General features: G+C 42.1%; 1 protein-coding gene across 3 annotated transcripts in view; it reads left to right on the forward strand.

Moving 5' to 3' along the window:
* The window catches only part of PIK3CB (phosphatidylinositol-4,5-bisphosphate 3-kinase catalytic subunit beta), a 127,715-nt gene that overhangs the window by 56,805 nt on the left and 43,425 nt on the right, over nt 1-27,485 (forward strand). For all 3 annotated transcript variants that reach the window (XM_054983137.1, XM_054983139.1, XM_054983138.1), the window contains 8 exons: nt 1,548-1,730; nt 6,538-6,708; nt 6,975-7,061; nt 10,300-10,551; nt 13,203-13,299; nt 15,774-15,904; nt 21,527-21,580; nt 22,831-23,019. In XM_054983137.1, the coding sequence (XP_054839112.1) occupies nt 1,548-1,730; nt 6,538-6,708; nt 6,975-7,061; nt 10,300-10,551; nt 13,203-13,299; nt 15,774-15,904; nt 21,527-21,580; nt 22,831-23,019 (1,164 nt within the window). The remainder of the gene's footprint in view (nt 1-1,547; nt 1,731-6,537; nt 6,709-6,974; nt 7,062-10,299; nt 10,552-13,202; nt 13,300-15,773; nt 15,905-21,526; nt 21,581-22,830; nt 23,020-27,485) is intronic.

A 27,485-nucleotide genomic window follows, 5' to 3' on the forward strand; every position in this document is an offset into this window, starting at 1 on the left:
CCTTTTTATTTATTTTATTTACATTATGTTAGCATCAATTAAAATATTAGCCCTGCTATCTTTTCTCTATGCTTTTGGCTTATTTATTCCTTTATTACTGCAGTACTGCTGCAGAGATTTATTCTTTTGTTAGGGCCAAGAAACAATAAGATACATACAAAGGGCAAAAGTAAGCCTCTTGAACATTGCACACAAATCTAAATGGTTAATAGTACCATCCTCAGCAGAGTTACACCCATATAAGTCCATTGACTTCAGTGGACTTATAAGGGTATAACTCTGATTAGGATAGTTTTGGGTGGGAAGACCTGTTGGTCTGCAGTAGAAAAGCAAGATTTGAGTTCCAAAGCACCTTAATGTGCCCCAGGTTTTCCAAAGTATATGCTTTCAGGAGTCAAGCTTGTGGTATTTGTTGAAGTGAGTGTGACTCTCGAAAGCTTACACCCTGGAAAATCTCATTAATCTTGAAGGTGCTACTGGATTCAAATCTTGCTCTTCTGCTTAGGATGGCACTGCATATGTTTTCTACATTGCTTTCATTCATGAATGTTTTGAAACATTAAAAAAAATTCCTAGACCTTTAGAGAAACAGATGTTCCCCAAGGCTCATAAATTGCTTACAAAAAACCCAGAGTGTTTGCCTTTAAAGAAATGAAGGCTTGCTTTTTTGGAATTAGTCCTAAAGAATGCTTCAGCGTCTGGCAGTAACTTCAGGGAAAGTAGCTCCTTTGAAACAAATAAGTTTTGAAACTGAGAAAATATTGAATTGATTTTGACTGACTTCTTCATTATGGTTATGATTTTCCATTTGCGAGGCTTGGCCCATTACCCGGGGCTTGTTACATAAATAAGCTTCTAGACAAGAATACAAATATATATCTATAATGAAAGCTAGACTATGGTTTACATTTGTAAATAATTGGTTTTGAATGATTATATCTTCCTATAGTATTTTAAAAATGAAAGCTCTGCATGTGCTTTTATAGAAAGCAAAACAAGCTAGGAAAAATAGTAGTTTAATCTCACAGATATATTAAATAGTAGCATGGGTATACATATTCCCCAGTTACATAAGGCACAAAGAAAACACGCATCTAAACTGTTGTAATAAGAAAACATGCATCTGAACTATTATAGTAAGAATGTTCTCCAGGGCAGAAACTAAGAACTACTTTTTTGAAGCTGTAAACCTTGCAATAGATTACTTCTTTTAATTGATAATGGCCCCTCCATCATTGATGAGAAATAGATGCTAGTCTGTACTGAGTACCATCTTCATTTTGTGTACTATTTTGATTTAGTAGCCAATGAAGTTTATCCTCCACTTTGTGAAGGATGCTAAATGTTAGCTGTTACACCGGGTTCTAAAATTTATATAACTCAGTCCTAAGGCTTTTCAGGATGATATGAGCTGTGCCAGTGCAGAATCTCAAAATCTTTCCTTCCAGCTGTGGAATATCAGTAGTGAAGGCAGATAGATGGATGCAGTTATTGAGGATTCAGATGCAAATAAATCAACATTTGGTTTGTCACTTTCTTTTTAACAGGATGTATTTAGTTTCCAGGTTTCTCCTAACATAAACCCTATCAGGTTAAATGAACTAGCAATTCGGAAGCGTTTGACTATCCATGGAAGGGAAGATGAAGTATTTGATCCTCATGACTATGTGCTGCAAGTTAGCGGAAGACTGGAATATGTCTTCGGAGACCATCCATTAATTCAGTTCCAGGTATGTACTCTTTTAAAAGTGTGCGTGCTCTAACATTGCTTGAAGCAGCTTACAGCAGCTTATATATTTTGATTTTTAAATGACTAAGATCATGGACTAAGATATGAGTTGCCATAAGGATAAGCAGTAAAAAAAATGTTCTAGAACTTAAGACAAAGGCATAAAATTACCCTACAAGCAGCTCGGAATAGAGATGGGCACGAACTGCATTACGAACTTCAAAAACCCACGAAATTGGCGATCGCAATCTGGTGGTTCGTGATTGTCCATGGCAAACGAACCAGCGTTCAGAAGAGGCCTGGTTTGGTGTGTTTGGCCGCCTTTCGGGAAGCCAGAGACAGTCAGGCGTCATCAATCAATTCCCCTGGAAACAGAGCAGGGGGAATGCCTAAACTCTGTCTGCGCTCCTTCTGTCACCCTGGAAACCTGAATGGAAGCCCAGCTTACCTTGATCAGCAGGTCTTCCTTCCAACCATGGAGCTGCAAAGCAGTTACAAGTTGGGAGAAGACACCCAGGGGAGGGAGGGGGGTATTCTGTAGCCATGGGCACTCCAATCTCATCCCTGCAAACCCTGATAGGCAGCTCGGCCAAACACAGACCTCCTGCATTTCTCAATGAGTCCTCAGCTTATAAATAGCAGTGGGCTCCCAGGCTGGGTTTCACTTTCAGCTAGCAGTAGAGTGTGACAGAGCTGCTGCTTGCTACTTGCTAGCCTTTGGGGAGAGAGAGACAGTATAATTGAGCTTGGATTTTGGGGATAGGCATCTATCTCCTCTGGTTCCAGGGCTGCTGCCTGGCTCTGGGGCCAAGCTCAGTGGGTACCTCGGCTGAGGGCTCACATTGATTATTGATCAGTGCCTAATCAGGTCAGGTCTGTGAGAGAGGTGGGCTAGGGCTCTAGTCCCTCCTTCCCTCTGGTGCCAGGGCTGTTGCCAGGCCCTGGGGCCAGGGCCTGATCGATGGGGGGCCAGGGGGGTAGTCTGCCTCCGGCGCTGCCAAAGAGGGGGTGCCGGGCGCAGCTGCCAGCCCCAGGAGTGCACCTGGGGAAATGTGAACGGTGTGGGCGGCCTCCCAGCCACCCGCGCTGCCTTTTGCCTTTCCCACAGGACAAGGGGCAGCCAGCTTGCTGCGCACCCCTTGTCCTGGGGGAAAGGCAAATGGTGCGGGCGGCCTCCCAGCCACCTGCACTGCCACTGCTGCCAGCTCCATGGCGTGCCAGGACAGCCGGCTTGCCGCGGGGGCGGGGGGGAAGGCGAACGGCGCGGGTGGCCTCCCAGCCCCCCGCGCTGCCTTTTGCCTTTCCCGCAGGACAAAGAGTGGCCGGCTTGCCACGCACCCTTTGTCCCGGGGAAAGGCAAACGGCGTGGGTGGCCTCCCAGCCACCCGCACTGCCTTTTGCCTGCCTCGGGAGGCTGGGAGGCCACCCGCGCCATTCGCCTTTCCTCAGGACAAGGGGCGCGCAGCAAGCCGGCCACCCCTTGTCCTGCGGGAAAGGCAAAAGGCAGCACGGGTGGCTGGGAGGCCGCCCGCTCCGTTCGCCTTTCCCCAGGATGAGGGGCGCACGGCAAGCTAGCTGCCCTTTGTCTTGCAGGGCAGGTGAACTGCGTGGGTGGCCTCCAAGCCACTCGCGCTGCCGCTGCCACCAGCTCCACGGCGCGCCAGGGCAGCTGGCTTGCCGCAGGGGCGGGGCGCAACGCGCAATTAGCCTGACTATGGTTTCCATGGGCACTAGCAACCATAGATCTGGCCCTGCCTGGGGCCAAGCTCGGTGGGCGCCTCGGCTGAGGGCTTACATTAGTGCCTGATCTGTTCAGGTCTGTGGGAGTGGTGGGCTAGGGCTCTAGTCCCTCCCTCCCTCTGGTGCCAGGGCTGCTGCCAGGCTCTGGGGCCAAGCTTGGTGGGCACCTCGGCTGAGGGTTCACAGTGTCATCTCTTTTCTTCTCCTCAATTGTTGTTTGCTGGCACTATGAGGCTTTGGGTGGGGGACAAGAGTGGTCATGGGGGAAGTGCAGAGATCGTCCCGGTTGCAGCTCGGGAAGCAGTGCTGTGCAGGACTCGAGCAGCAGAGGCTCCCGCTCCCCCAAAATCACCAGTTGCGGCTGTGGAGGAGGAGGCTGAGAGATCCCTGTTTTCCTGTAAAAACAGGAAGGTGGGTGTTTTTTGATGCTCCAGTTTTGGGGCACGTAGGGCAGCTCTGGAGCTGTGGCATATATGGTTGCACAGCATGGAGCCCACTATCCTAGGCTCCTGCTGTGTGCTCTGAGCATGGTGGGAATGGACCCCTCGACTCATCTCTTGTCCATGAAGGCAAGGAGATGAGTGATGTTGGCGACAGACTCCACTGCGACAAAGGAGGGGCAGACAAGCCTTTACCACAGCAGCCTGCGCAATTCGACACGGTGGCTTTTTGGGGCCTCCTGGTCTTCCTCTCCCAGACAAGTTCTTGTTCCCTCTTCACACCTCTCCGGATCTGCTCAGATGCCTCCCAATCTCTCCTGTCTTTCCCATCCCATCCTTTCCGTGAAGGCAGGAAGGTGTGGTACTGCCAGCTGATGCTGCTTTTGGCCATGAGGAACAGCTCTGCTGCTGTTGCTGATGTTAGAGTGGCACCCCCCCCCCCCATCCATGGCACCTGGTGTCCCCTCTGAGCAGGGGGAAATGGGTCCCTCCCACCCTTTCTGTGAGGGCAGGAAGGTGGGTGCTGTTTGCTGCCGCCGCTTTGGACCCTGAGGGGCAGCTCAGGCACACTTGCTGAGCTGACAGGTTTGAGCAGCACGGTGCACCCCTATCCATGTGCACCTGCTGTCCTCTGTGCATGGGGGGGGGAATGGGTAGTCACGTCCTTTCTGCAAAGGCAGGAAGGTGTGGTGCTGCCAGCTGATGCTGCTTTCTGCCATGAGGAACAGCTCAGGAGCTGTTGCTGGTGTTAGTGTGGCACCGCACAGTACCCCCCCTTTCCATGGGCGCCTGCTGCCCCCGCTGAGCAGGGGGGAATGGGTCCCTTGCCCTCACACCCTTTCCGTGAATGCTGGACAGTGGGTGCTGTATGATGCTTCGGCTTTTGGCCACGAGGGACAGATAAACTGCTGTTGCGCATAAAATTGCACGTCATGGTGGCCCCTGTCAATAGCAGCAGCGGTCCCCTCTGGGCAGGGGTGAATGGGTAATGCCACCACGACCAGTCACATCCTTTCCGCGAAGGCAGGAAGGTGAGTGATGCTGGTGACAGCCTCCACTGTGACACAGGGGGAGCAGACAAGCCTCTGCCACAGCAGTCTGTGCACTCCTTCAGGGTAGATGTGGGCTCCCTCCGTCCCGGTCCTGCTGCGCAATGTGGCCAGGAAGCCTCGGGCTTGACCCTCCTCTCCCACACAAGTACACGGTCCTCTTCTCACCTCGCCCTCTCCGGAACACTCAGTCCCCTCCCAACGACCTCTCCAGACCTGTCCTATTCCATCCTTTCCGCAAAGGCAAGAAGGTGGTTGATGCTGGCTGCTGCCACAGAGTTCCTCAGTGGGATTCTCGGAGGAGGCCTCGTGGCTGTTGGGATCTTCCGACTTCACAGACCCTCTTTCGACCTGTCCCTCTCTGGAGCACTCCGACCCCTCCAAACGACATCTCTCCCTCCCGTCCTTTCTGCAAAGGCAGGAAGGTGGGTGCTGTTGGCTGCCGCCACAGAGTAGCTCAGTGGGAGCTTTGGAGGAGGCCTCGCAGCTGTTGGTGGATCTTCCCACTTCCCCTCCAAATGACATCTCCTTTCCCTCCCGTCCTTTCCGGCAAGGCAGGAAGGTGGGTGCTGTCGGCTGCTGCCGCACTGTTCCTCAGTGGGACCCTCGGGTGAGGACCCGCGGTTGCTGGGGTATAAGGCCCCCATTCGAATAACATGTCCTCTCCCACCCACGCTGGGAATGCCAGCACGCTCCTCTTTGGCCTGGCAGGCGGGCACATGGGGGGTGCTGCCAGCGAGCGGCCAGACCCCCTGCCCCCTAAAGGGGAGGTGGCTTGTCACCACCTCCCCGTGCCCACCAGGCCCAGTGGCCACCGTCAGAACCCACCTTCTGTACACTGGGCCAATTTCAACCGGTGGCTCTAATTGTATCGAGTGGGAGTTTCCTGGGGGCCTTGGATTGGAGAGGGTATAACTCCAAGATCCCTTTTGCAATCTTGTCCAAACTTGGGTGATGGCTGTAGGAGAGCCTGCAAAACACTCCCCGGGAATATGGGTCAGTGCCACGGGGGCTGTTCTGTGCCCCACAAACTGCGAACCGTGAACCGGTTCGGCAACGGAAAATGTTCATTGTGGTTTGCGACCTTGGGATCGTTGTCAGCACTGAACCACGAACCGCAGAGTCATTAAATTTTTTGGTTCGTGCCCATGTCTAGCTGGGAATATAGAATAAAAAAAATCTTCATGTGCATTATAGTGAGGCATAAAAAGTACAACTAAAAACAGAATGGCTGGAAAAGCAGAAAGGAATTAAGACTTAGCAGACAAGATCCAAGGATAACCACTGGATCCAGTGAATGATGAATGGAAAGAGTTCGTAGAATGGATATTTCTCCTTTTCTTTCCTCCAGCAGCAAGGGGAAAAGTCTTATATCAATCTGCCTTTAATGGAGGAGGAGGGAAAGGAAAGGCCAATCATCTGACTAACTGCAAAAAGATATAAGTTGTTCCAAATTCTTTCCTTCCTTATCTGAGGTTTTTTGATTGTATATGGACATATCTAAAATATGTTTACATCAAAAACTACATGTATAATTTTCAGCATGAGAATAACTGAATCACTTCTCATCCCTTTTTAGTATATCCATCGCTGTGTGATGAACAGAATTCTTCCTCAGCTGACTCTTGTGGAATGTAGCAGCATACAGAAAATGTGTGAACAGGAAATGATTGCCATAGAAGCTGCCATAAGCCGAAAATCATCCAACCTTCCTCTTCCTCTGCCACCCAAAAAATCACGAACAATAGCCGTGAGTGTTTGCTATGTAAACTTACATAGTTTGAGGTAATTCATTTAAAAACAGTTAAATCATATGTAGATGGTACAAACTTCTCAATTTAAATGAATTATGTCTTCAGGTTAAATTTTATATTGAAACTTGAACAGAGATCATTATCAGGGAGGGGAGAGAGATACTGGTTAAGGATAGATCAAGTTTTTTAAAACAAGCATGATTTCAGTTTTGGAATGTATATATTGGGAAACCTCACATTGTTTTATCCATTGTTTTCATAGTTGACCCAAAGTGTATGGGATATTACCCTGCCTTTCAAGGTGGTGCTGGTAAATGGGAACAAGCTGAACACAGATGAGACCGCTAAAGTAAGTAACTCTGTGCTGACCATAGCATACTTTTACCCATAGCATACTTTTTAACCATTTTTCTCTAGCATTTTTGCATGTTGTACTGAATCCAGGTGCTTGACTTAAATGAGAACAGTCCTGCTGGTTATTTTAAAGATTCTGATATGATTAAAGTGGGGATTTTTCTCAAGACACTTAAGCAGTCATAGCCAAAAGCTCTGAAGTGGCACTGAAGAGTGTTCCTCTTCAAAGTGTTTGTGTCGACAGAACTGTTGTGACAGAGCTGATATATGAATGTGCTGCTGTAGATTAGGAAACTTAACTGAAATGGAAAGATAAACTATTACTAAGAATTTGAGTCAACAGTAGATTAGAAAGTTCAGATGAATTTTTAGTCGATAAAAGACTTGAACTGGTCCTACAAGGCATTCTGTTAGCTTACAAAACATGCTAAACGTAGAAGCAAATGAAGTAGCGTTTCCTGTAAATTTTTTTAAGATTGCATTTTAAACCACAGCTTTAACTCTTGGGAATATATTGCATGATTACGTAAAAGCCTTACAAGGCACTTCACCCCTGAAATACAGTGGCACGTGTTTTCTTTATTGTGTTGAGCATGCAATTAACTGAATGATTTATTTTCATGTGGAGAAGAAAATATGAATCTCTACAAGTGGGTAATCTTTTTTTCCCCCTCCAGCAGAGGAATAACTGTAATTCTGAACAGGGGAAGAGGGTTGAAAAATGAAACAGAACCTTATTCATAAAAGGGTTACTGGGATAGCAGTTTTTCTATTTACATCTTTCTAATGTGATTCCTCCAAGCTATATTGTAAGCTCCTGTTTCAACTCCCCCTACTAAGTATAATCCAAAGTACAGTAAAAGTATGACCAAACCTCATTGAATTCAAGGAGATTGTGTAAGTTGTAGATAAACCCTATTCCAATGGAGCTTTTGGAGGGGTGGGGGTTAGTTGTGGTTAACCTTTAATAATAACAGCAACACCACCACCAACAACAACATTTGATTTATATACTGCCCTTCAGGATGACTTAATACCGCAGTTTACAAAGTATGTTACTGTTATCCCCACAACAAAACACCCTGTGAGGTGGGTGGGGTTGAGAGAGCTCCAGAGAGCCGTGACTAGCCTGAGGTCACCCAGCTGGCTTCAAGTGGAGGAGTGGGGAATCAAACCCGGCTCTCCAGATTAGAGTCCTGCGCTCTTAACCACTACACCAAACTGGCTTTGCAGGATTGTGCCTCCCTGAATTTAAAAAGCAACTTGTGCTACTGTCTTGGGTGATGCATCTCAACAGACATTCCACAGATTTTTAAAGAATCCTTCAAGAGCTGGTATATATTTATAAACCTATAACTTTTGTAGAACCAAGAAAAATTCAATCAGAGTAATATGTATAAGACACCAAATATACTGGAAGCATATGAAAACAATGGCATTCATTTCTGTTTGAAATATATATCCAATCAGTTTCCCAGTTATGACAATTTCTTATAAGGATTAATCCAAAATGGTTGTTTGTCCTCTTCTGGAAATACTAAATTAATGTTATCATGGAGGCACCACATAAGCAAAACTTTTTCCAGGCTAGACAGAATTTCCTATGAGAATGAATGAGGACAAAGAATGGTTCACTACGTCCTTTAACTACTTAGGGGAAATAGTTACACTTGAGAAATTGGACTTTTTAGGCTCTGTTGTTGTAACCTAACATTGGGGAATATCAAAGTGTTAATTATCTGATCCCTGAAATTATTTTCATGTATCTAATATGTTTGGTATGTTTTAAGAGATATACACTGTGATCTAGTGGAATATTTTTTTGGTTCTGTAAACTATTTTTTAAATATAAATGCCTTTCTAAAACTTTTTTCCTGAATGTATGAAAAAATATTGATACATAGCATGTGTTAAGTTCCAAGTATTCTTTTGGCTTTATTTCAAGAAAAACAATTACCCCATGTGCACACTCAAATCCCTTCTACACAGATGCTCACTATACTAGGGCTATTTGGGGGGGAAATCAGGACCTTTTTGTATTGAACAAAAGAAAATTCAATCAACATTATAATGGGCTAACCAGGAGCTTTTTAATTGTATTCTCTAAGTTACAGACAAGTCTGTGTTCTGACCTGCACGTACATAACTGTGCCACTTCAAATCACATTTAGGGGATTGCGTATCTGAATGCTCATCCACGTGAAAATATTCCTGCAGGTAGAAAACTAGCATACCAGTAAGAACTCTAACAGAGCCTTCTCATTATTATATTATTATTGGTAATAGTATACTTTCATTATTATAAAACATACACCTTGCTTTTCATTAACCCATATTGTATAATGCATAACCATTAAAAAGCAACAGTTAATGAGTTAATAAAAAACGGAGTAACTGCCAAAGCAAAGGTGACTTAAGGTATGACAGTACAGGCTAGAACCCACGCAACTAGAAAAGCATCTCTTAAGGGACCTTTGTGGGTAGCAGCATCTCAGTGCGATCTTTGGTAGAGTTATTCGTGTCTATTGAAGTTGGTGGAGTAACTCTGCTTAGGGCTGCACTGTCTTTGTGGTACAAGGAGATGTAATCACAGTGTAAATCACCCTGTTGATCATATGTAATCCGCCTTGAGTACCAGCAAGATAGACAGACTATAAATAATGGAAAAATAATAACAATAAACCAGAAAATTTGAATATGCTCACTTGGGCTCTTTGAATAGCAGCTGTTTTTATTCAGTTAACACAAGTAATACTGTTTTCAATTAGTTAACATTAATAAATTGTTCCAAGAAAAAAATGATAAATATATACAACATACAATATATAATGCTAGTTCTTTCAGAGAGATTATTCCAAGATTTCTTTAAATTTCAAAAACTGAACCTGCTGAACTTACCCTAATTTCTACTGTTGCAGATATGCTGCAACATACTTAACATTTAGATCTTTAAAGTTTTTATACTTACTTATGGCTCTTTGTCAGGATCATCTTTCATGCCTAACTCTGAGGAATGAAGCAGCAAAAAGAACTGTCTTCTCTTTGTTTAAATAGTTTAAATGTTTAACATTTCTAATATTCCAGCACATTTTGGCCTATGAGCCCCAACAGGGGGCAACTGTTGCAAAGCTGTCACTTTTATCAGGAAATGTTTCTAGGTGAACGATCCTACTGGTGTTTGTTGGTTTTGTGGAATGTGTTTGGATACTTCCCTGTCATGTGTCTCTTTGCAGGTTCATGTCAGGGCTGGTCTTTTCCATGGAACTGAGCTCCTTTGTAAGCCTATCGTAAGTTCAGAAATATCTGGGAGAAATGACCATGTTTGGAATGAGCCCTTGGAATTTGATATCAACGTCTGCGATTTGCCAAGAATGGCTAGGTTGTGCTTTGTGGTTTATGCTGTGATGGACAAAATGAAAAATAAAAAGTCAGCCAAGTCACTTAATCCTTCCAAATACCAGACCATTAGGAAAGCTGGGAAAGTGGTAATACTTTCATTTCACTACTACTTACATTCTTATTATTTGTACTGGGAAATCGGTGTATGTTTACATACCTTTAATTTCCATGCTTTAAAAAAATCTGAACTGCGAATTGAAAGCTGTAATTGTACAGATGTTAAGCTTTTTAAAAGTACTTGCTTATGTACTGTTCATTTTCTTAGCAGTTAAATATTTCACTTCCTTAAGCTTTCTAATGATACTGCATTTATGTGTTTGAAGAGCTTTGTATGCTTTCTCAGCCTTCTGTACAACAACCTCGTAAGGGAGACACATTATCATATTGCAGATGTGAGGCTATTAATAGCTTGCTGAAGGATGAAATTTGGCTGAGATGAAATTTGAACCTGAGAATTCCCAGCTCATAGCTTACACTCTTAGCCACTGTCATCACACTACCGCTTTTATGAATAAAACTGATCAAATATCACCCCTCCAATTATTATAGTGGATATTGAGCTTGCAGATCCAATGGCCTGTGGGTAGGACAGTCGTGTTCCTGCAAACTGGAGCAATTGTACAGTATGCAAAAAACCTAGTTTTTTGTGTGTCAACACACACATCCTACACATATATTCACAATTCTGAAGCCACCTGAGATTGGAAGTTAAGCTAAAGGGAGGAAAGTGGTCTTTCCTTGGTTTTTTTTCTCAATCTGAGGATCAGATGCAAGGAATTGGCCTTACTGAACAAATTGCCTCACACCAGGGCAAGCCCAAGAATTTGGGGCAACCTAAGTTAGGCTGCCCTCCTTGCTCCTCCCCCTTCTGTAGGGAGGGGAGACAGGAGGCTGCAGCATGCTCTCCTCACCGTGCTGTGCTGCAGGGAGATGGAAGAGAGGAGGGAAACTGCCTACCCCTGCAATGAGGGAAGGGAAGAAGCAGGCTCCCTACGTGCCATCTGCAGGTAGGTTGGCAGAGCAGTGACAGAACTGATCGGTGCCCTAGGTTCACCAAGTGCATGGGCTGGCCCTGTCCCCCCAACTAATAGGATCCTTTAACCTATTAAGGAGACTTCTCTTTACATCTTAAAACCTATTGTGAGAGAGACTCAGTATGGTATAGCAGCTAGAGTACTGGACTAGGCCTGAACAGATTTAAATTCAAATCCTCATGTCCCTTGCAAATCATTGAGTGACCTTGGCCAGTTATTCTCTGTCAGCCTAATATATTCCGTAGCATTGTTGTGAGGGTAAAATGGAGGAAGGCAGAAAACCGTATAAGCTCCTTGGAAGAAGGGCAAAATAATAATGTAATAAATTAATTAGTTGTTTAATGCATGGGGAAGGCATTGTGCTGACTTTGGACAAAAGAAGTTGTTAGCAGCCACATCTGAGTTTCCAGGCTGCAATAATCTCCCAGTCCTATTGCTGCAGGCAGGGCAAGAGAAAAGTCTTCCAGGTAACAGCTGCCTGGATCTGCATATTCACAAGAGTCTCTGATGACAAAGTGGATCTGGGAGGTGAGTTGTGCAGGATAGGTAAGAATCAGAGGCAAATGGAAGTTTTGAAGGAAATTATGCAGGTGGAATGGAATGGCAGAGTAAAAGGAGGGATGACCGAAGGAGAGATGGAGAACTGAGGGAAGGCTGCCCCCTTACAACATAAAGAAGTGCAGTGGGTATGACTTGTGTTGCATATTATTGGAGAGACATTTTTTCCACTCATGGAATACAAGACATTCACAGGAAAAAAACCTTAAATCCTTATTGTCCAGCAAAGGGGTGGGGATTGCTGAGACACCATCTATTTGCAAGCTCTCACTAGAGAAGTTCCCTGCAGCCTCCCTACTCCTGCTGGATGCTTTCAGGATGTGGCTAAAGGAGAGCTCGAGAAGATATGGGTGACAAATGGTAAAAGAGGCTAAAAGAAGAAAAACACCTCCCTCCTCAGCTTTTCCTGAGCCTACATTTGAATGTAATAAAAGTAATACATGTTAATGGTTGCTACAAATCTCTGCATGGAAAAACTGCCTTATTAGAAAAGCATAATTCTACATTATTATAGTTTAGCTAGCATTTTGGATTTCACTATTCATATTCATTCCACACTTTACACAGCAGGGCGGTTTGCTCTGGCTGCACCAGTGTTCCCCAGGGCAAATATGATTGCTTTTGGTATTTATTTTTGTATTATATGATATAAAATTAGGTTGCCAACCTCCAAGTGGGGCCCAAAGCTCTTCCAGAATTACAACTGATTTCCAGACAACAGAGATCAGTTTCTCTGGATAAAATGGCTGCTTTGGAGGGTGGACTCTATGGCATTATACCCCACTGCGATCCTTCCCCTCTCCCAAACCCAACCAGTCCCCCAGGTTCCATGCCCCCAAATCTCCAGGAATTTCCCAGTCTGGAGTTGGCAATCCTATATAACATTTTAATAGGCTAAAAATACATTTAATTTTACATCTAATCTCCTTACCCATTAAGCAGACCTTCAATTTCAGATATCATTGAAGCTAGCAGGTCTGTACTGTAGAAAACATTTCCTGTAGTATCTTGAATTTTTCCAAATCAACATTTTAATTAATAACTTTTTTCTCTTCTTTTGTTTTGTTCATTAAAAGCAAATTGTTTTAATAACAAGTCCAAAGTTAAGGTTCATCTTTAAACAAGATTTTTTTTTTAAATTTCAGCACTATTCTGTAGCATGGGTCAATACCATGGTGTTTGATTTTAAAGGACAGTTGAAAACAGGAGATTTCATACTGCACAGCTGGTCATCATTTCCTGGTAAGACATAATTTGTGATCCAGAAGCTGCTTGTGCAACCTACTGTGCCACTGTGCAGCTTCCATTCATTTTGGAAAGTTTGGCTGGTTGGCTTGCTTGGGTTTCCCACAAATGCCCTCTAAAATAAATCACAGCTGTGCCACTGTTATCACCAGCTGGATTGCAACCATTCTGAATATTGCTTAACTTTAAACACTCAATGATAAAAGATGTGTAAATAATGGCAATAAATAAAATAGTAATTCAAGGCAATAAAATACAAAGCAACAGTGGCATATATATTTTCCTAGATAGGGAAACATTTCCCCCCATAGCAGCAGCTTGGTCTATTGGTCTATGATGGCATTTTCTTGTGGGACATGTACAGTTGTGACAACATGTCAACAGACTTTCATTCTGAATAGAGAACTTGAATTTCATCTGGGCCCCCTTTGATGCTTCATTCCGTTCCCTCCACTGATGTCTTTGTTAAGCCGTGGTCCTAATCACATTTGTTTCTAAAGTGTGACCTGCATCTTTTAGGAGCTATTATTTTTAATGCTAATATCTGTTTCACATTCTTACTCCCATAGAGAGCAGATGCTAGTCCAAGGCAGAATAAAGAACATGACCTATGTACATCTTGCTTTACTAAGCATCTTAAGTTGTCAGTAAAGGAAAAATATAACAAATTTCAAGCCCTGTATTTTTCACTGACTCATTAGAGGTGGCTTTTGTAAAAGAGTTCAGCCAAATGAAGGTGTAGCTTTGGTTGGTGCATGAACTGAGAGAAGGCTATAGAAGTCGTTATTAGCTTGCTGGATCTATAGCTAGTGTTTTGGATTTTACTATAAATTGATTTGAGTTCTTTTAAAATACCGTCTGCTCTGACCTGGATAGCGCAGGTGAGCCTGATCTCATCAGATCTCAGAAGCCATGCAGGGTCAGCTTTAGTTAGTAATTGGATGGGAGACCTCCAATGAAGACCTGGGTTGCAGAGGCAGGCAATGGCAAACTACCTCTGTTAGTCTCTTGCCATGAAAACTCCACCAGGGGTTGCCGTAAGTCTGCTATGACTTGAGGGCATTCACCACACAAAATGCATTCTATTCAAAATGAGATAAATTGGAGTTCTTTTAAAATACATTCTATTCAGAATTTAGAAGATATGTAAATCCATTATATGACAATCAACATCACACACACACACGGGGTGTAACTCTAATTGCACTGTGCGTCTCATAGTCCCTTCGCACATATGCCATTCCTACCACACCTTTGGCTGTACCATGACTATTGTGGAATTTAAGCCACAATGAATCTAGTTGCTGATCCAACTGTCTATCTGTATTCTCCTGGCTTTCAAGGAACTCAAGACAATGCATGTGGTTCTTTCCTCGACCATGGTCAGCCAGTGAGCTTCATCACTGATTGAAGATTTGAATTAAGTTTCTCTAATCTTTGTTCAGCAATCACTGCCCTGCTTTGCACTGCATCTCCATTGAGAAAGGGTAAAAAAAAAACCACATAAGAAGTTGAAATCACAGAGATCTTGAAGGACATCGTGCTTTCAACCTTTGATGGGTTCAGTTGACCCTGGTTGATTCAGTTAAGAGCCTAGGGGTTATACTAGAGCCATCATTACTGCTAGAGAAGCAAGTAAATGCAGCTGCAAAAAAGGCCTTCTCACAAGTCTCGCCTGCTAAGGTCTTTCCACACTGCTAAACATCCCTGAAAGATGGCCCCCTACCTTGATGTGGCTGATCTCGCCATCTGGATTCATGGCATGTTAACATCGACTAGACCGCTGTAACACACTCTACATAGGTCTCTCCTCAGAGTTGATTTGGAGATTTCAGTTGGTTCAGAACACTGTTTAATGCTGCAGTAAGTCTGTTCCATTTTGTTACGAGCTTCAAATAAAAACCAAGCACTGTAAGATTCTTGCTGTATTATGATGTGTACAATCTGGCTTCCATATCACAACACTGCAAAGGGGGGGGGACCATGCTCAAAAAATGTCAGAACGAGGCCTGAATTATAATAGAAAATTGATCTCTTGCTATATAACAACTTTTGTTGTTTTTTAAGCCCTTATTTTGTAAGATGTCATGAGCAGAGACAGCATAGAAATTTTCTGAATGAATAAATGCTCTGAAGGGGCAGGGGGGAATAAGGTGGCAGAATACTGAGGTGGTGGAATGGACTGGTTCAGATTAGCTGTAGTGGATTCTGCTTTTAATGATCCTATGCACAAAAAGCTCCCTGCAAAAAGAAAATCAAAACCATAGAGAAAAAAGGTTCACCCTTTCTATTGCTGGCAGTGCTTGTTTATTATTTTCAGGGAGGTTTTTTAATGTGAAGGGATATTCCGAGCTGAAATTCACCACCTTCAAAGAAGCATAATGTGGCTTTTAAATTTTGTTTATATATGTTACAATATGACATGTTCTTTGCTATTTAAAAAAAAACAACCTGGTATCTTGTTTGGTTAGATGAACTTGAAGAGATGTTGAATCCAATGGGAACAGTACAAACAAATCCATACACTGAAAATGCAACAGCTTTGCACATCAGGTTTCAAGAGTATTCAAAACTTCCTATTTATTACCCTCCCTTTGACAAGGTAAGTTCGTTTGGATTGAGTGTTTGCATTTGCTTACCTAGTACACCCTTCCCTTCTTAACTTCACCCTTTTTTTGTAAAATTTGTTCAGTTATTCCATGCTATAAATGTCTTTGATGCTTGAAATATATGAATGAACATTCCAGAATATTCTTCACATAATCTCACAGAAATTTGAAAAATGTTTGGAAGCGTGTCAATTTTTCTCTTACAAATTTTACACATCCAATGGGTTATAAAGGTTTGAGGAGGAGTTGGTGTCATAAAAATGTTCTACTTTGCTTTTCTGTTCAAGTGGTATTGAGTAGTGATGTGTTTCTGTGGCTGCCATTTTGGTTTGTTCTGTGACTTACCTCTGGCCATGAGCAGTGGATGTTTTTTCTGCCGTTCCCAACTTTCACTCTCCTACTGGCTACAGCCCCTTCCTCACCCCCTTCAGGGAGACTTTCAAATTTTAATTGTTTTTTTTTCGTGGTGATATCTTTATTGAAGCAATTATGTGGGATCCCTTTCAAGCCATTTTTCTTTGAAAACACACCAGCTTGGAGCCTTGCTGTGAGGAAGGCTGGGTGGTGGATTCAAGATTTTCACAAGCCCAAGCAATCAGTTGTTCACACAGCTCAGTAGGGTGAAGGGAGTGAGAGGGCTTCGTGAATGTCAAAAGGGCTTGCTGATCAGTCCTGCACGGTCAGCTTGTCCTCAGAAACCAAAGAACTAGTACCTTTTTGGCTCAATAAGTCTGGAAGCTTGTCTGTTTCTCTGCTAAGGAGTAAATAATGATCTGGATTGAGCTCACCATTCATGCTGTCCACTTCTGCTAGATTCTCTTCTGTGACATAACTATGCTTGAATAGGGCTCAAAAATGCTTTTATCTAGTGCACGCTTTTGCCTATTAGCAATGGGCGAAGACAGACAGACATTCTAAAGTGAGGCGGAGGCAGTTTTCACACACAGTTGCTACATTCCAGGGCGTTTGTTTTCAGAGCAGAGAATGTGCATTCAGACCACTTCCACCAGCCTTTAAGAATGTCTGTCTGGTTTTACCCTTAGTTGCCTCTAGCACTGATTGACAATGCACAGCTAGTAATAATTATATATATAGAACAGTCAAATATGTATTTTTTAAAAAAGCTTCTGTAACCGATTTGGAGAAAGTGATAAAATATAGGGATTAAATTTTGTATGTGTGTGTATTTGAAATTCTAGTACCGTTTCATAGTAATGTGTTCCTAAGATGATTGGTTTTGAGGATAAAAAGCTGTAGGTCCTTGTTCCACTGAGAAAGAAAAATGACTTGAAAAAAAAATTAGGGTATTCTCAAGCGGGACAAGTCATCAATCAGCCAGATACCAAAGTACTTCGAAGTAGACCAATAGAGCTGTGAAGTTTGAATGTGATGCTTCTTTTGCGACACAGGTTTGGATGGGACAAAGTTCAACTAAACTAAATGAGATGTTGAAAGAAACAATCTCCACCATGTTTATATTGCTAAAGACTGGTTGAGTAGGGAGACCTGATTCAGGTTGGGATGAGTTGCAGTTGATTCTGCCTGCACCATTTTTATGTCAGATTAATTTTCCTGGTTACGGAAAATATACATATTTCCTCTCAAGGGGTAAAGTGTGGCTAGGTGGGACACCATTAGGGGTCAGGAAAACAGCACAGAGGGAAAAGCTTATCCCCATTGTACTAAGTCAGCTCTTTCCCACCCCCTCACCAACCAGCAGCTTTTTGTCAATAAAAACGTGCCATTCACAAATCTTCCAGCATCAACTCTAGTTTGACTTTTAGAGATAATGTAGAGTTTCAGCCAACCTGATACACATTCATTTTCTTCTCTCTGCTGCATACATAACAAAGCAAACCTACAAAGCAAACCTACCAAGAATGTTGAACTAGTGCCAAATTTTTAGATTAACACTCAGTTAAAAATAAAAGAGAAGAGGGATGCTTTCCTTAGTTAAAACTAGAGATTTGCAGCAAAATAAATTTTTATTATTAAATATTCATTATTACAGATATTTGTGTACAAATATACTAGTATGGTCTCTGGATCTGGTTTTATTCAAGAAGATTGAATATATTTGGCCATTATTTCCTATGGGAGAATCTATCTGGGGGAGGTTGTTGGTTTTTTTCCCAAGCAAACTCCACCAAAATGGCAGGGAAGCTAGTACTGACTGTCCACTAAAGTACCCCTACGTTTCAAGAAGGTTGGAACTCGGGGTCCAACAATTCTCCATTGTTCACTGGGGTGGGGGATTCCAAGCTTTCAGGAGAAAACACAGGAGCAAGGCAGCACTGACCAAAGTCCCAATCCCAATGCAAGCTGAATCAAGAGAACAAGACCAAGGTGAGCAGCAGCATAGTTCGTTTTTGTTTTTGTTTTTTACTGTGGGGGCCATATTTATCTACTTGACAAGAACACTTGAACCCTTCTTAATGCATACACAATCCTCTTTAGATGAAAACTGGTATCTAAGCTGAAAATTAATTTTTAAGAAAGCCTACATCTAGCTCTATGTTTAAAAAAATTGAAAAGTTTACCTAGAGAAATCAACAAGCTACTAGTACTCAGAAAGAGTACAACTACCCAACAAGAGACCCCCAAAACTCCACTAAAGATAAAGCAACTCCTCCCTAGAAAAGCAGAAAACAAGCAACCAACAATTTTAAAAAACAGCAATCAAATATAATCCCCCTCGGGGCATGGCATCGGAATTGGTGGAGACGGACGTTTGTTGAGTGAGCTCCACCTCTCCTGAGCCCCAAACCTCAGAAAATAGCATTATAACGTCCCTGTTACTATCCGTAACATGGGTAAACAAAATAACAGCAAAAAAAGGTATCTTCTAAAGCTGTTTAAAATCTTCAGGATTTTTTCCCTACACCAAGTCAAATTGCCTTGCAAGAGAAGAACACCGACGGACAATCCAATATGGTGGGTGAGCAAAAAAATGAAGCAATTTCAGCAGATGAATTTGACCCTGCTTTATCTTTACAACTAGCAAAGTTAGAATGTAGTATCTTAAACCAAATGGCATTATTGTTACAACCAATTGCAGTTCAACTAGCAGAAACTTAAACAGACTTAAAACAGATCAAAAAGCCGAAAAAGCTTTAGATCTCAGTACCACAGCACAAAACGATGTGCAAAACCTTCAAAAATCAAACATTCTTCAAGAAAGAATTCTAAAATTAGAAATCGCAGCCAGACAACGAAATCTTAAATTTAGAGGCCTGGATAAATCATTAATAATAAATGAAGCTCTTTCGTCATTTTTGGTATCATGGCTAGCAAAATCCCTTCATTTGGAGAATGGAATGGCTTTGGAAATATCAAAAGCTTATTGCATCCTATCAAACACACAACAAAACAGTCCAAGAGACATCCTAGCAGAATTCCCGGATCAAAGAATTCGAAAGAGAATACTTGATGAAGCTAGACATAAAGGCTCGATTCAAAACACTCCCATCATCATATTTACAGACTTATCCAGTGAGGTCCTCAGTAAAAGAAAAAATTCAAGACACCACTAGAGGTCCTGAATATTCAGTATATAGAGTTCACCCAACTCTATAAAACTTCTTGGGTTTCATCAAAGTAAATATTACATTGCCACTGATTCGAAATCAGGATTGGCCCTTTTGTAGAACATCAACTTAGGAGCATTTAAAGAACTATGATAAGAATCCACAAAAAAAGAAAAGGAAGCAAGATTCCTGTTCACTCCAATTAAAGAAAACCAGATGACTAGATCTTCTCAGTAACAGGGTTAACATTATAAAATGAAACCAATTATTAAGCAACACTATAGGGGTTTGGGATCAGGAGAGAACGGACCTCCCAATGTTTGCTCCTCTATTTAGTTTTTTATAGCTCTTTAGTACTGGGTTAGAACCAGTAACAGGTGTGTAGAAATCAACACACCAGTTATAGTGAGCTGTAATATTTAATTGTATTATATTTTGTTAGCTTTAATAGAAGGGAAGGGGAGAGGGTCAAAGTTTATAAGGGGAAGCACTTGTAAATCCTAAAAAACAAAATAAAAGAGAGAAGTGCAAGATAAGGGGAAAGGGAAAGGGGGGAGGTGAGTGAATGAATAAGCACTTTTAGAAGCATCTATGGCAACTTAAATAATAATCAGCTTCAGTATGTGTATGGCAAGTAGGGAAGCTTGAGGGGAAAAGTGGTGAGGGGGAAAGGGTTATGGGGGAAAATAAGGGGGGAAATCTTAATTCTATAAATAACTAAAGTAGTTGATAATAGTTAATTGTTGTTAAATAGTAAAACAAATACTTATAAAAAGCTTATCGTCATATTCCTACTAGCAGTTATATATCAAAACCATCTTAACCTATATATATAAACAGGCAAAAAAAGAGCAATGTATTATCTTATATAATAATATATAATAATTGATGGACTGTATCTTTTAAATTGTTTTATTATCTTTATTGTATCTCTACTGTATGTGTTTATCTAAATTCTAAAAATAAATTAAAAAATATAATCCCTCTCCCGCCCCATAGAACAGTAAAACTCTGAAATATTAACAGCAACCCCCTGCTCTTCAACCAGGAAAAAGCAATCCCCCCACAAGAACAGTCAGTCAGGAAACTCTTAAAACAGCTAACAAGCCAAAGCATACCCACAACAACAACAAATTATCAGAATTAACAACAAGGTTGCCCCTTCTCTCCCTCTCCCTAACCACACACAAGGCCAACCCCTCTCCCTTCCCAAACAAAATAATTCTTAGACTCTCAATCTAGGTGATGGCCCTCCTCAGACAGGTAGTTTCTTCCTCCCCTCACTCAGGTCTTCCTCCAGGCAGGCAGTGGTTCAACTGTAAGTCAGAGACCAGCCAGAGGGCAGGCCAGACAAGCACTCACAGCACTGTCTCTCTAGTCTCCAGAAATCTCCCACAAAATGAAGTCTGCTCTGAGCTAGGCCTGCTTTTTATGTCCTTACAGAATTTGAAAAGGGCTTCCATCAAAGAATCCCCTGATTGGCCAGACAACTTCAGCTCCTGACCCATTGGTCACTCCCTCCCCCTCCCTCCCTCCTCTCTTGGGGGAAGAAAGCCCAGGGGGAACAGCTTGGAAGCAGCCGGCTGCTTTAAAACACCTGTAGGTGCACTTGCAGGATAAACTCAAATATATTGGTGTTCAGATACTTGATATCCCAAATATATTTGAGATTCTCTGGTTATATTTGGTATAATCAAATAATACCAATTAGGCATATATCAGCTATATATTCAGCAGAGCAATACTGAATCACACACCCTTAGTTAAAACATGAGTGCATGTTTTACCATTTTCAAGGACCATAATGCTTCAAAATGTGCATTGTTTAGGCTGTAAATGAATGTTTTGGACTGTCTCTCATAGTACTCGAGACTGTCCGTATAATTATGATTTATCATTGCATTTTTAAAAATCTATGTTTAATTATGTATCCTGTTCATGCAAGAGTTGGGGTGCCTGCATAATGTGCAGGCATGTGTATATACAAAACTTTTTGTGGTCAAACTAGAATTCATCTTGAGTTCTAACAGACTGCAATGTGGTTAGGTCCCCACCAACTAATTTTTACACATTGTTATCTTTTTGCAGATACTTGAAAAGGCAGCTGAGATTGCAAGAAATAGTGATAGTTCTGGTATGGCAGTAAGTATCACAGGTGAAACAATGATCTTCCCATTTAAAATAATTGTATTACAGGATTCCCCCCCCCCCGTCTTACTGCTGTTTGTGTAATGTGAATGCTTGCATTAAAAAAAATTAAGAGCTTAAATAGGTTTTTAAAATTTACTTATATCATACAGAACCCTTTAAAGTGAGACCAAACAAATATGTGTAGCCAGTGTCCCTAATGTCATGCTTTTTCTGTAGCAGCTAAATATTATGCAGATCAGCCCTATGACAACATTACAAAATGAGTATAAATTGTGTGATCCTATGAATGTATTGGATTACATTAATTCTAAAAGAATTAAGTCATATGCCGTTCAGAACTGTTTCTGAATCATTTCATACCAAAAATAAGGTTAAGTTCGGTTTTTTTAATTGTTGGACCTGAATACTTGTGGTACTATTGTTCTATAGTGTAGTTGTTTCTGTTATATTCAGTTTGCAAGTGGAGAGGCATCTAGTCTCTCGGCTGAAAATCCTGTTCTTAGTGAGGGAGAGGGGGTTACTTATGTATTTTTGAAGTTTCTGATACTGCTTGTAGACCTGTGTGATTGTGAATGTGGGATAAATAATAACAATAGCATTCGATTTATATACCACCCTTCAGGACAATTTAACACCCACTCAGAGGGGTTTACAAAGTATGTTATTATTATCCCTACAACAATCACCCTGTGAGATGGGTGAGGCTGAAAGATCTCCAAGAAGCTGTGACTGGCAAAAGGTCACCCAGCTGGCTTCAAGTGGAGGAGTTGGGAATCAAATCTGGTTCTCCAGATTAGAGCCCCGTTGCTCTTAACCACTACACCAAACTGGCTCTCAAAGGAAGTGAGCCAACTTGAATGTATGTTGTAGGGTGTGTAACTTTTTTTCTTCACATGGTATGTTCTATAACTTATTGAAACAAAAGAGTTATGTATGGTCTTTAAATGATACAAATGCTGATTTTTTTCATAACACAGGTAATGAAGTGAGTATACAATCTCAAGCATCTTCCTGTCTAAACAGAAATATTACCTAGTCACTGAGAAAATAACAATATTGCCCCCTAGTGGCTTTTGATGTGAATATTCTTGAAGTTAAAATTACTGTGTTTGAAGTGCTACACATTTAAAAGATTCTACCGTATTCTGGCCTCCACGACATTCACTCTTTCAGGAATTAGAAAAATGTGTCTTGGCGCCATCTTTACCATTTGTAAATTGCAACCTTTGCATTTTTTTTAGGGTCGGGGTGGCAAAAAGTTCTACATTGAGCTAAAGGAGATCATGGAAAGGGATCCTTTGTCACAGCTCTGTGAAAATGAAATGGATCTCATTTGGACTTTGAGATATGATTGTCGTGAGAATTTTCCACAATCCCTACCAAAGCTATTGCTTTCTGTCAAGTGGAACAAGCTTGAAGACGTTGCTCAGGTAAGGCAAATGGTAGAACTGATTTACTAAAAGTATTATATGAGGCAAAATGGAGCAGTTTATTTATATAGGAATGTGAGGTTGTGATTTGAGTGATGTAACAGTCAGTGAAAATAGCGACCATCAAATTAGCTGTTTGTTTTTCATTTTGTACCTTCCAGCAGCAGGTAGGCACTGGCCTTGCCTCATAGGGCAGCATCCTGTTTTCCTGAACAGCATTCACCAATTAGATCACAAGGGGTGAAACCCTCACGTTAATTAACTCTGTTAGTAGGAAGGGGGAATGAGCCCAATGTGCATGAGTGCATCTCCCCCAGGCCCATTGCAACCCAGAAAAGGGCATTCTCTCCTTGCCAATCAGGTCCTCGCAAGGGAGACCCCCCCCTCCCCACCTATCAGCTTTGGAAACATTTGGAAGAGAGACTTCAATCATAGGCTGCAATTCAAAAGATGCTTTCTTGGGAGTAAGCATTATTGAAGAACATGGGACTTGCCTCTGAGTAGACCTGTTTAGGACTATTTCCATAGTTTCTCAGAGCTCTTTTTCTGAGTCAAATGGCAAACAAATACCTACACTGCCCTTTCAAAAACAGTCCTGCCTGCCCCCACAACAAAAGAAAAACTTAAAGGAAAAACGTGGGTCTGTATGGGTAGGGGGGTGGAATTCAGCCAGTCATTATGGCTGCCTGCACTTGGGTGATAGAGAATATTGGCAGCAAGAATGCCTCATTTTGAAGCAGAAAGCTGAGCATCAAAAGGAAGGATTTGGATTTGCCCCTCATTGTGGAAACTACAAAGCGGAAGGAAAAATAGCAGCAACAGACAACAGCAGAATGCAAAGGTAGAAAGTTATTGGCACTATAGAAAAAGAAAAAAATGAACATGAAGCAGGATTGTTTTTAATGTTGCTGCACTGCACTGCATTGGTTGGAACGGTCTCCTACTTGGAAGCGCCCTGCTGCCCCACCCAATGACACTTGTCTTCTACGAGTCCATTGTTGTGTTTGGATGTGGGTGGATGTGTTAGAACCAGAGGAGTTAGCCGCGTTAGTCTGTAGTAGCAAAATAGTAGCGAGTCCAGTAGCACCTTTAAGACTAACCAACTTTACTTGTAGCATAAGCTTTCAAGAATCACAGTTCTCTTCGTCAGATGCATGGTTCGTGCGTGCTGTGTTTGAGGAAAAATTCAATGGATCAGTGGTTTAGACTAGGAGGAGGGGCTAATGGTTGATGCGGTTTTTGGTTAAGTGCAGAAACAGCTGCCCCAGAGCCTTCATTTCCCCACCCACCCTTGAAAAGAACAGCATGCACACTGTTCTTGAACACCTACCTTGCTTTCCTACATACATTGAGCTACATTAGAGATAGCAAAAAGTCATTCTAGGCCCAAATCTGACACTAAACAAATCACATGAAATGTCTTAATGTCTGTGAGTTAGATATCCATTATTGCATTATCACCTTCATTCAGACTTTATAGCCTCATTTGTTAGAACGGCAGTTTTGAACTACAGTAAGTGAATTAAAAGCCAGAATGTATAGCAGTTAAAATAACAGAGAAAACAGAAGTAACAGTTTCAAGGAATACAAAAACAACATATACAAATAGAAATGTATTGTATACTGCAAAATGAAAATACCACCTAAACTTGCAATATAGGAAAATGTGGCAAGCATATGATTGTAAATAGTATTCAATAAACCATTATCAAGTTTGTAAATACACAGAAAAATGAACAGTATAATTGTAAAAATATAAGTAACTTTAAAAAGGTGTTCGCACACATGACAAACTATAGATTGCCAGCCAAACTCCATTTCAACTAGATCTTCATCAAACCATGTCTGTGTATTCAATTGTAAAACAGTCACCAATTCATAACAAAGAGCCATAAAAGGCCTCACTCCTGCTGTGTGAGATGCAAAATAACATCAGCCCTGTAGCTGCAGGATGATGTAGAAGCACATAGTTATACAACAGAATGCTGCAGAAAAATGTCAGCCAAGTTAAGTGGTGATTATTTCATTAATATAGGAAAAGGCTTTCCATGCTAATGAAGTATCTTTCCGTATACTTAAAATATCTCAGAAACTGCTAAGGAGATAGGAATCACTGCCTTGGTTGTGCTAGTAATGTTTTGGTTTTGGCCTAAGAAAGCTTTCCTTTCTGCCCAGATGTGGCAAGTCCCTTCATTGGCCTCTGACCGTCACATTTAGATCTGCTGGTACCCACCTGGGATGTTGTTCTAGCTGACCAGCATTTCCCTCCTAATTCAGGCTCTGAGGAGGAATGTAAACAAGAACAGGCTGTATTTTTGGAATTTTCTTGGCAGCTTTTCAGGTCATTGAGCTCTTGTTTCCTCTAAGGTCATATCACTTAACATCTTCTATTTGAATAATTGCAGTCTCTAATATTAAGAGTTTAAAACTATCATACTCTTAGTGGCAATCGAACAATATTTTCTGTGAGCACACATTTGGATACTTACTAGGAACCTTTAGTCTCCCATGCCTGATGTTGTGAAGATGAAGCCATTAATAAATCCAAGATTCCATGCAGTATATCAGCATACAATCTGTTCATTCCTGTGCTTAGCAGTGAGGATGTCTGATTCTTGTGTTATGTTACTTCTGCAGTTACTTCTGTAGTATATATAAAATGTATGGGTGCACACAGGGCCGGTGCCAGGGTTTCTGGCACCTAAGGTGAGATACCTACCTGCGCCCCCCCCTCCCCCGGCTAACCAATTTTTAAAAACAGAAGAAATGTAAGAAAAATGAAAAGCACAAAACTTGAAACTTTTTACATTTTAAATTTAATGTTTATTTCTTATTTTAAATTTTATTTTTTAAATAACTGAGAGAATAACAACAATCTTTGTTTTTCTTATTATGAGCCAAAAATCTATTTTGTGAACAGAAACAGCAACTTGCATTGAAGTTTTGAGCAGACCTCCTTTTGTGTGTGTGTAAAAAAGTTTCCCTCTCTCTTCCCACCTTTCTCTGAACCCAGAGACTCCTGGCAGTAGAAGGAGGGCTTCTCTTACAGGGCCCGCTTGGAGGAGAGAGATGTTTGGAAGGGGGAGACTGAGCTGAAGCGTTCTCTTTCTCTCCGACCCTCTCCAAGCCTTAAAATATTGATCACCTTTGTCAGAGATCCCTTTCGGGAACTACCCTTCATGCTCCTCCTTCTCTCCCACCCTTGGGTTTGAAGTGAACGGAAGCTGACAGCTAAGCATGTGGTGTATAAATATTGAAATAAACTATTGGAGGAGAGGGGGAAGGTGGGTGATATATGTAAACTAGGGAATGAGAGAAGGAAGGTGATAAAGAGGGGCACTGCTCTGCTGAAGGGGGAGCAGCGTTGAGATCGGAGAATAGTACGGGGAAGGTAGAACGAAAGGGAGAAGGGGGGAGGAATAGAATTTAAAGTAATAGAATTTAAAACAACAGCTTTAAACCCAACAACAGTTATTTGCTCCTACCTGTCGCACAGGGACTGAAAGGGAATTGTGTGTGTCTCACCTCACTTCCTCCTTCCTCTGTGGCAGTGCACACACAACCGGCCACTCTTTCCACCAAAAGCAGCCCTCCTCACCAAAAAAAAAGACTGAGGAAAGGTGAGAAGTGGAATTGATGCCAGCTGGGGAGGGGGAAAGGGATGTACTAAAAGGTATGACAGGATTGCCTATTGGAAATAATGGGAGAGGCTTGAAGGCTCATTGGCAAAAATGGGAGCCAGGAATGCCAATTTACTTGCATGGGCTCCATTGAAATGCATTACAACACAAAAAAGTGCAAGAGTCCAATAGTGAAGCTGTGTCTCATGAAAGCTCATACCCTACCACAAATTTTGTTAGTCTTATAGGTGCTACTGGACTCTTGCTTTTTTTCTACTGCTGTAGACAAACAGGGCTATCCATCTTGATCTATCAACACAGGCCCCAGAGTGGAAAAACAGTCCCTGGGAGAAGAATCAATGGTCTTGGACTGGAATGGCAGTGGGTGTAGAATGACAGGGGGTGTCTTTCCAGTCCCAGAGCCCTGACCCTATTCCCAGGAGGAGTCGTTCCACTCTTTGACCTGTCATTCCAGTCCCTGAGCACAGGTTCTATTCCTAGGGGCTATCATTCCACTCTGGGGCTGTCATTCCAGTCCAAGAACGCTTCTGCTACTTCCAGGGGCTGTCATCCCATTGTGGTGCCTGTAATTCCACTCCAAGAATGCTTCTCTACTACCAGGGGCTGTCATTCCACTGTGCAACCTGTCATTCCTTCCAGGGCACAGATTCTGCTCTGAGGGGCTGTCATTACACTCTGGGAGTTGTCATTCCAGTCCCAGAACACTTCTGCTCCTCCCAGGATCTGTCATTCCAGTCTGATGCCTGTCATTCCAGTCCCAGAACGCTTCTTCTACTCCCAGAGGCTGTCATTTCACTGCACTCTGGGGGCTGTCCTTCCAGTCCC

The sequence above is a fragment of the Eublepharis macularius genome, chromosome 6 (genome assembly GCF_028583425.1).
Source record: "Eublepharis macularius isolate TG4126 chromosome 6, MPM_Emac_v1.0, whole genome shotgun sequence".
NCBI classification, from domain to species: domain Eukaryota; kingdom Metazoa; phylum Chordata; class Lepidosauria; order Squamata; family Eublepharidae; genus Eublepharis; species Eublepharis macularius.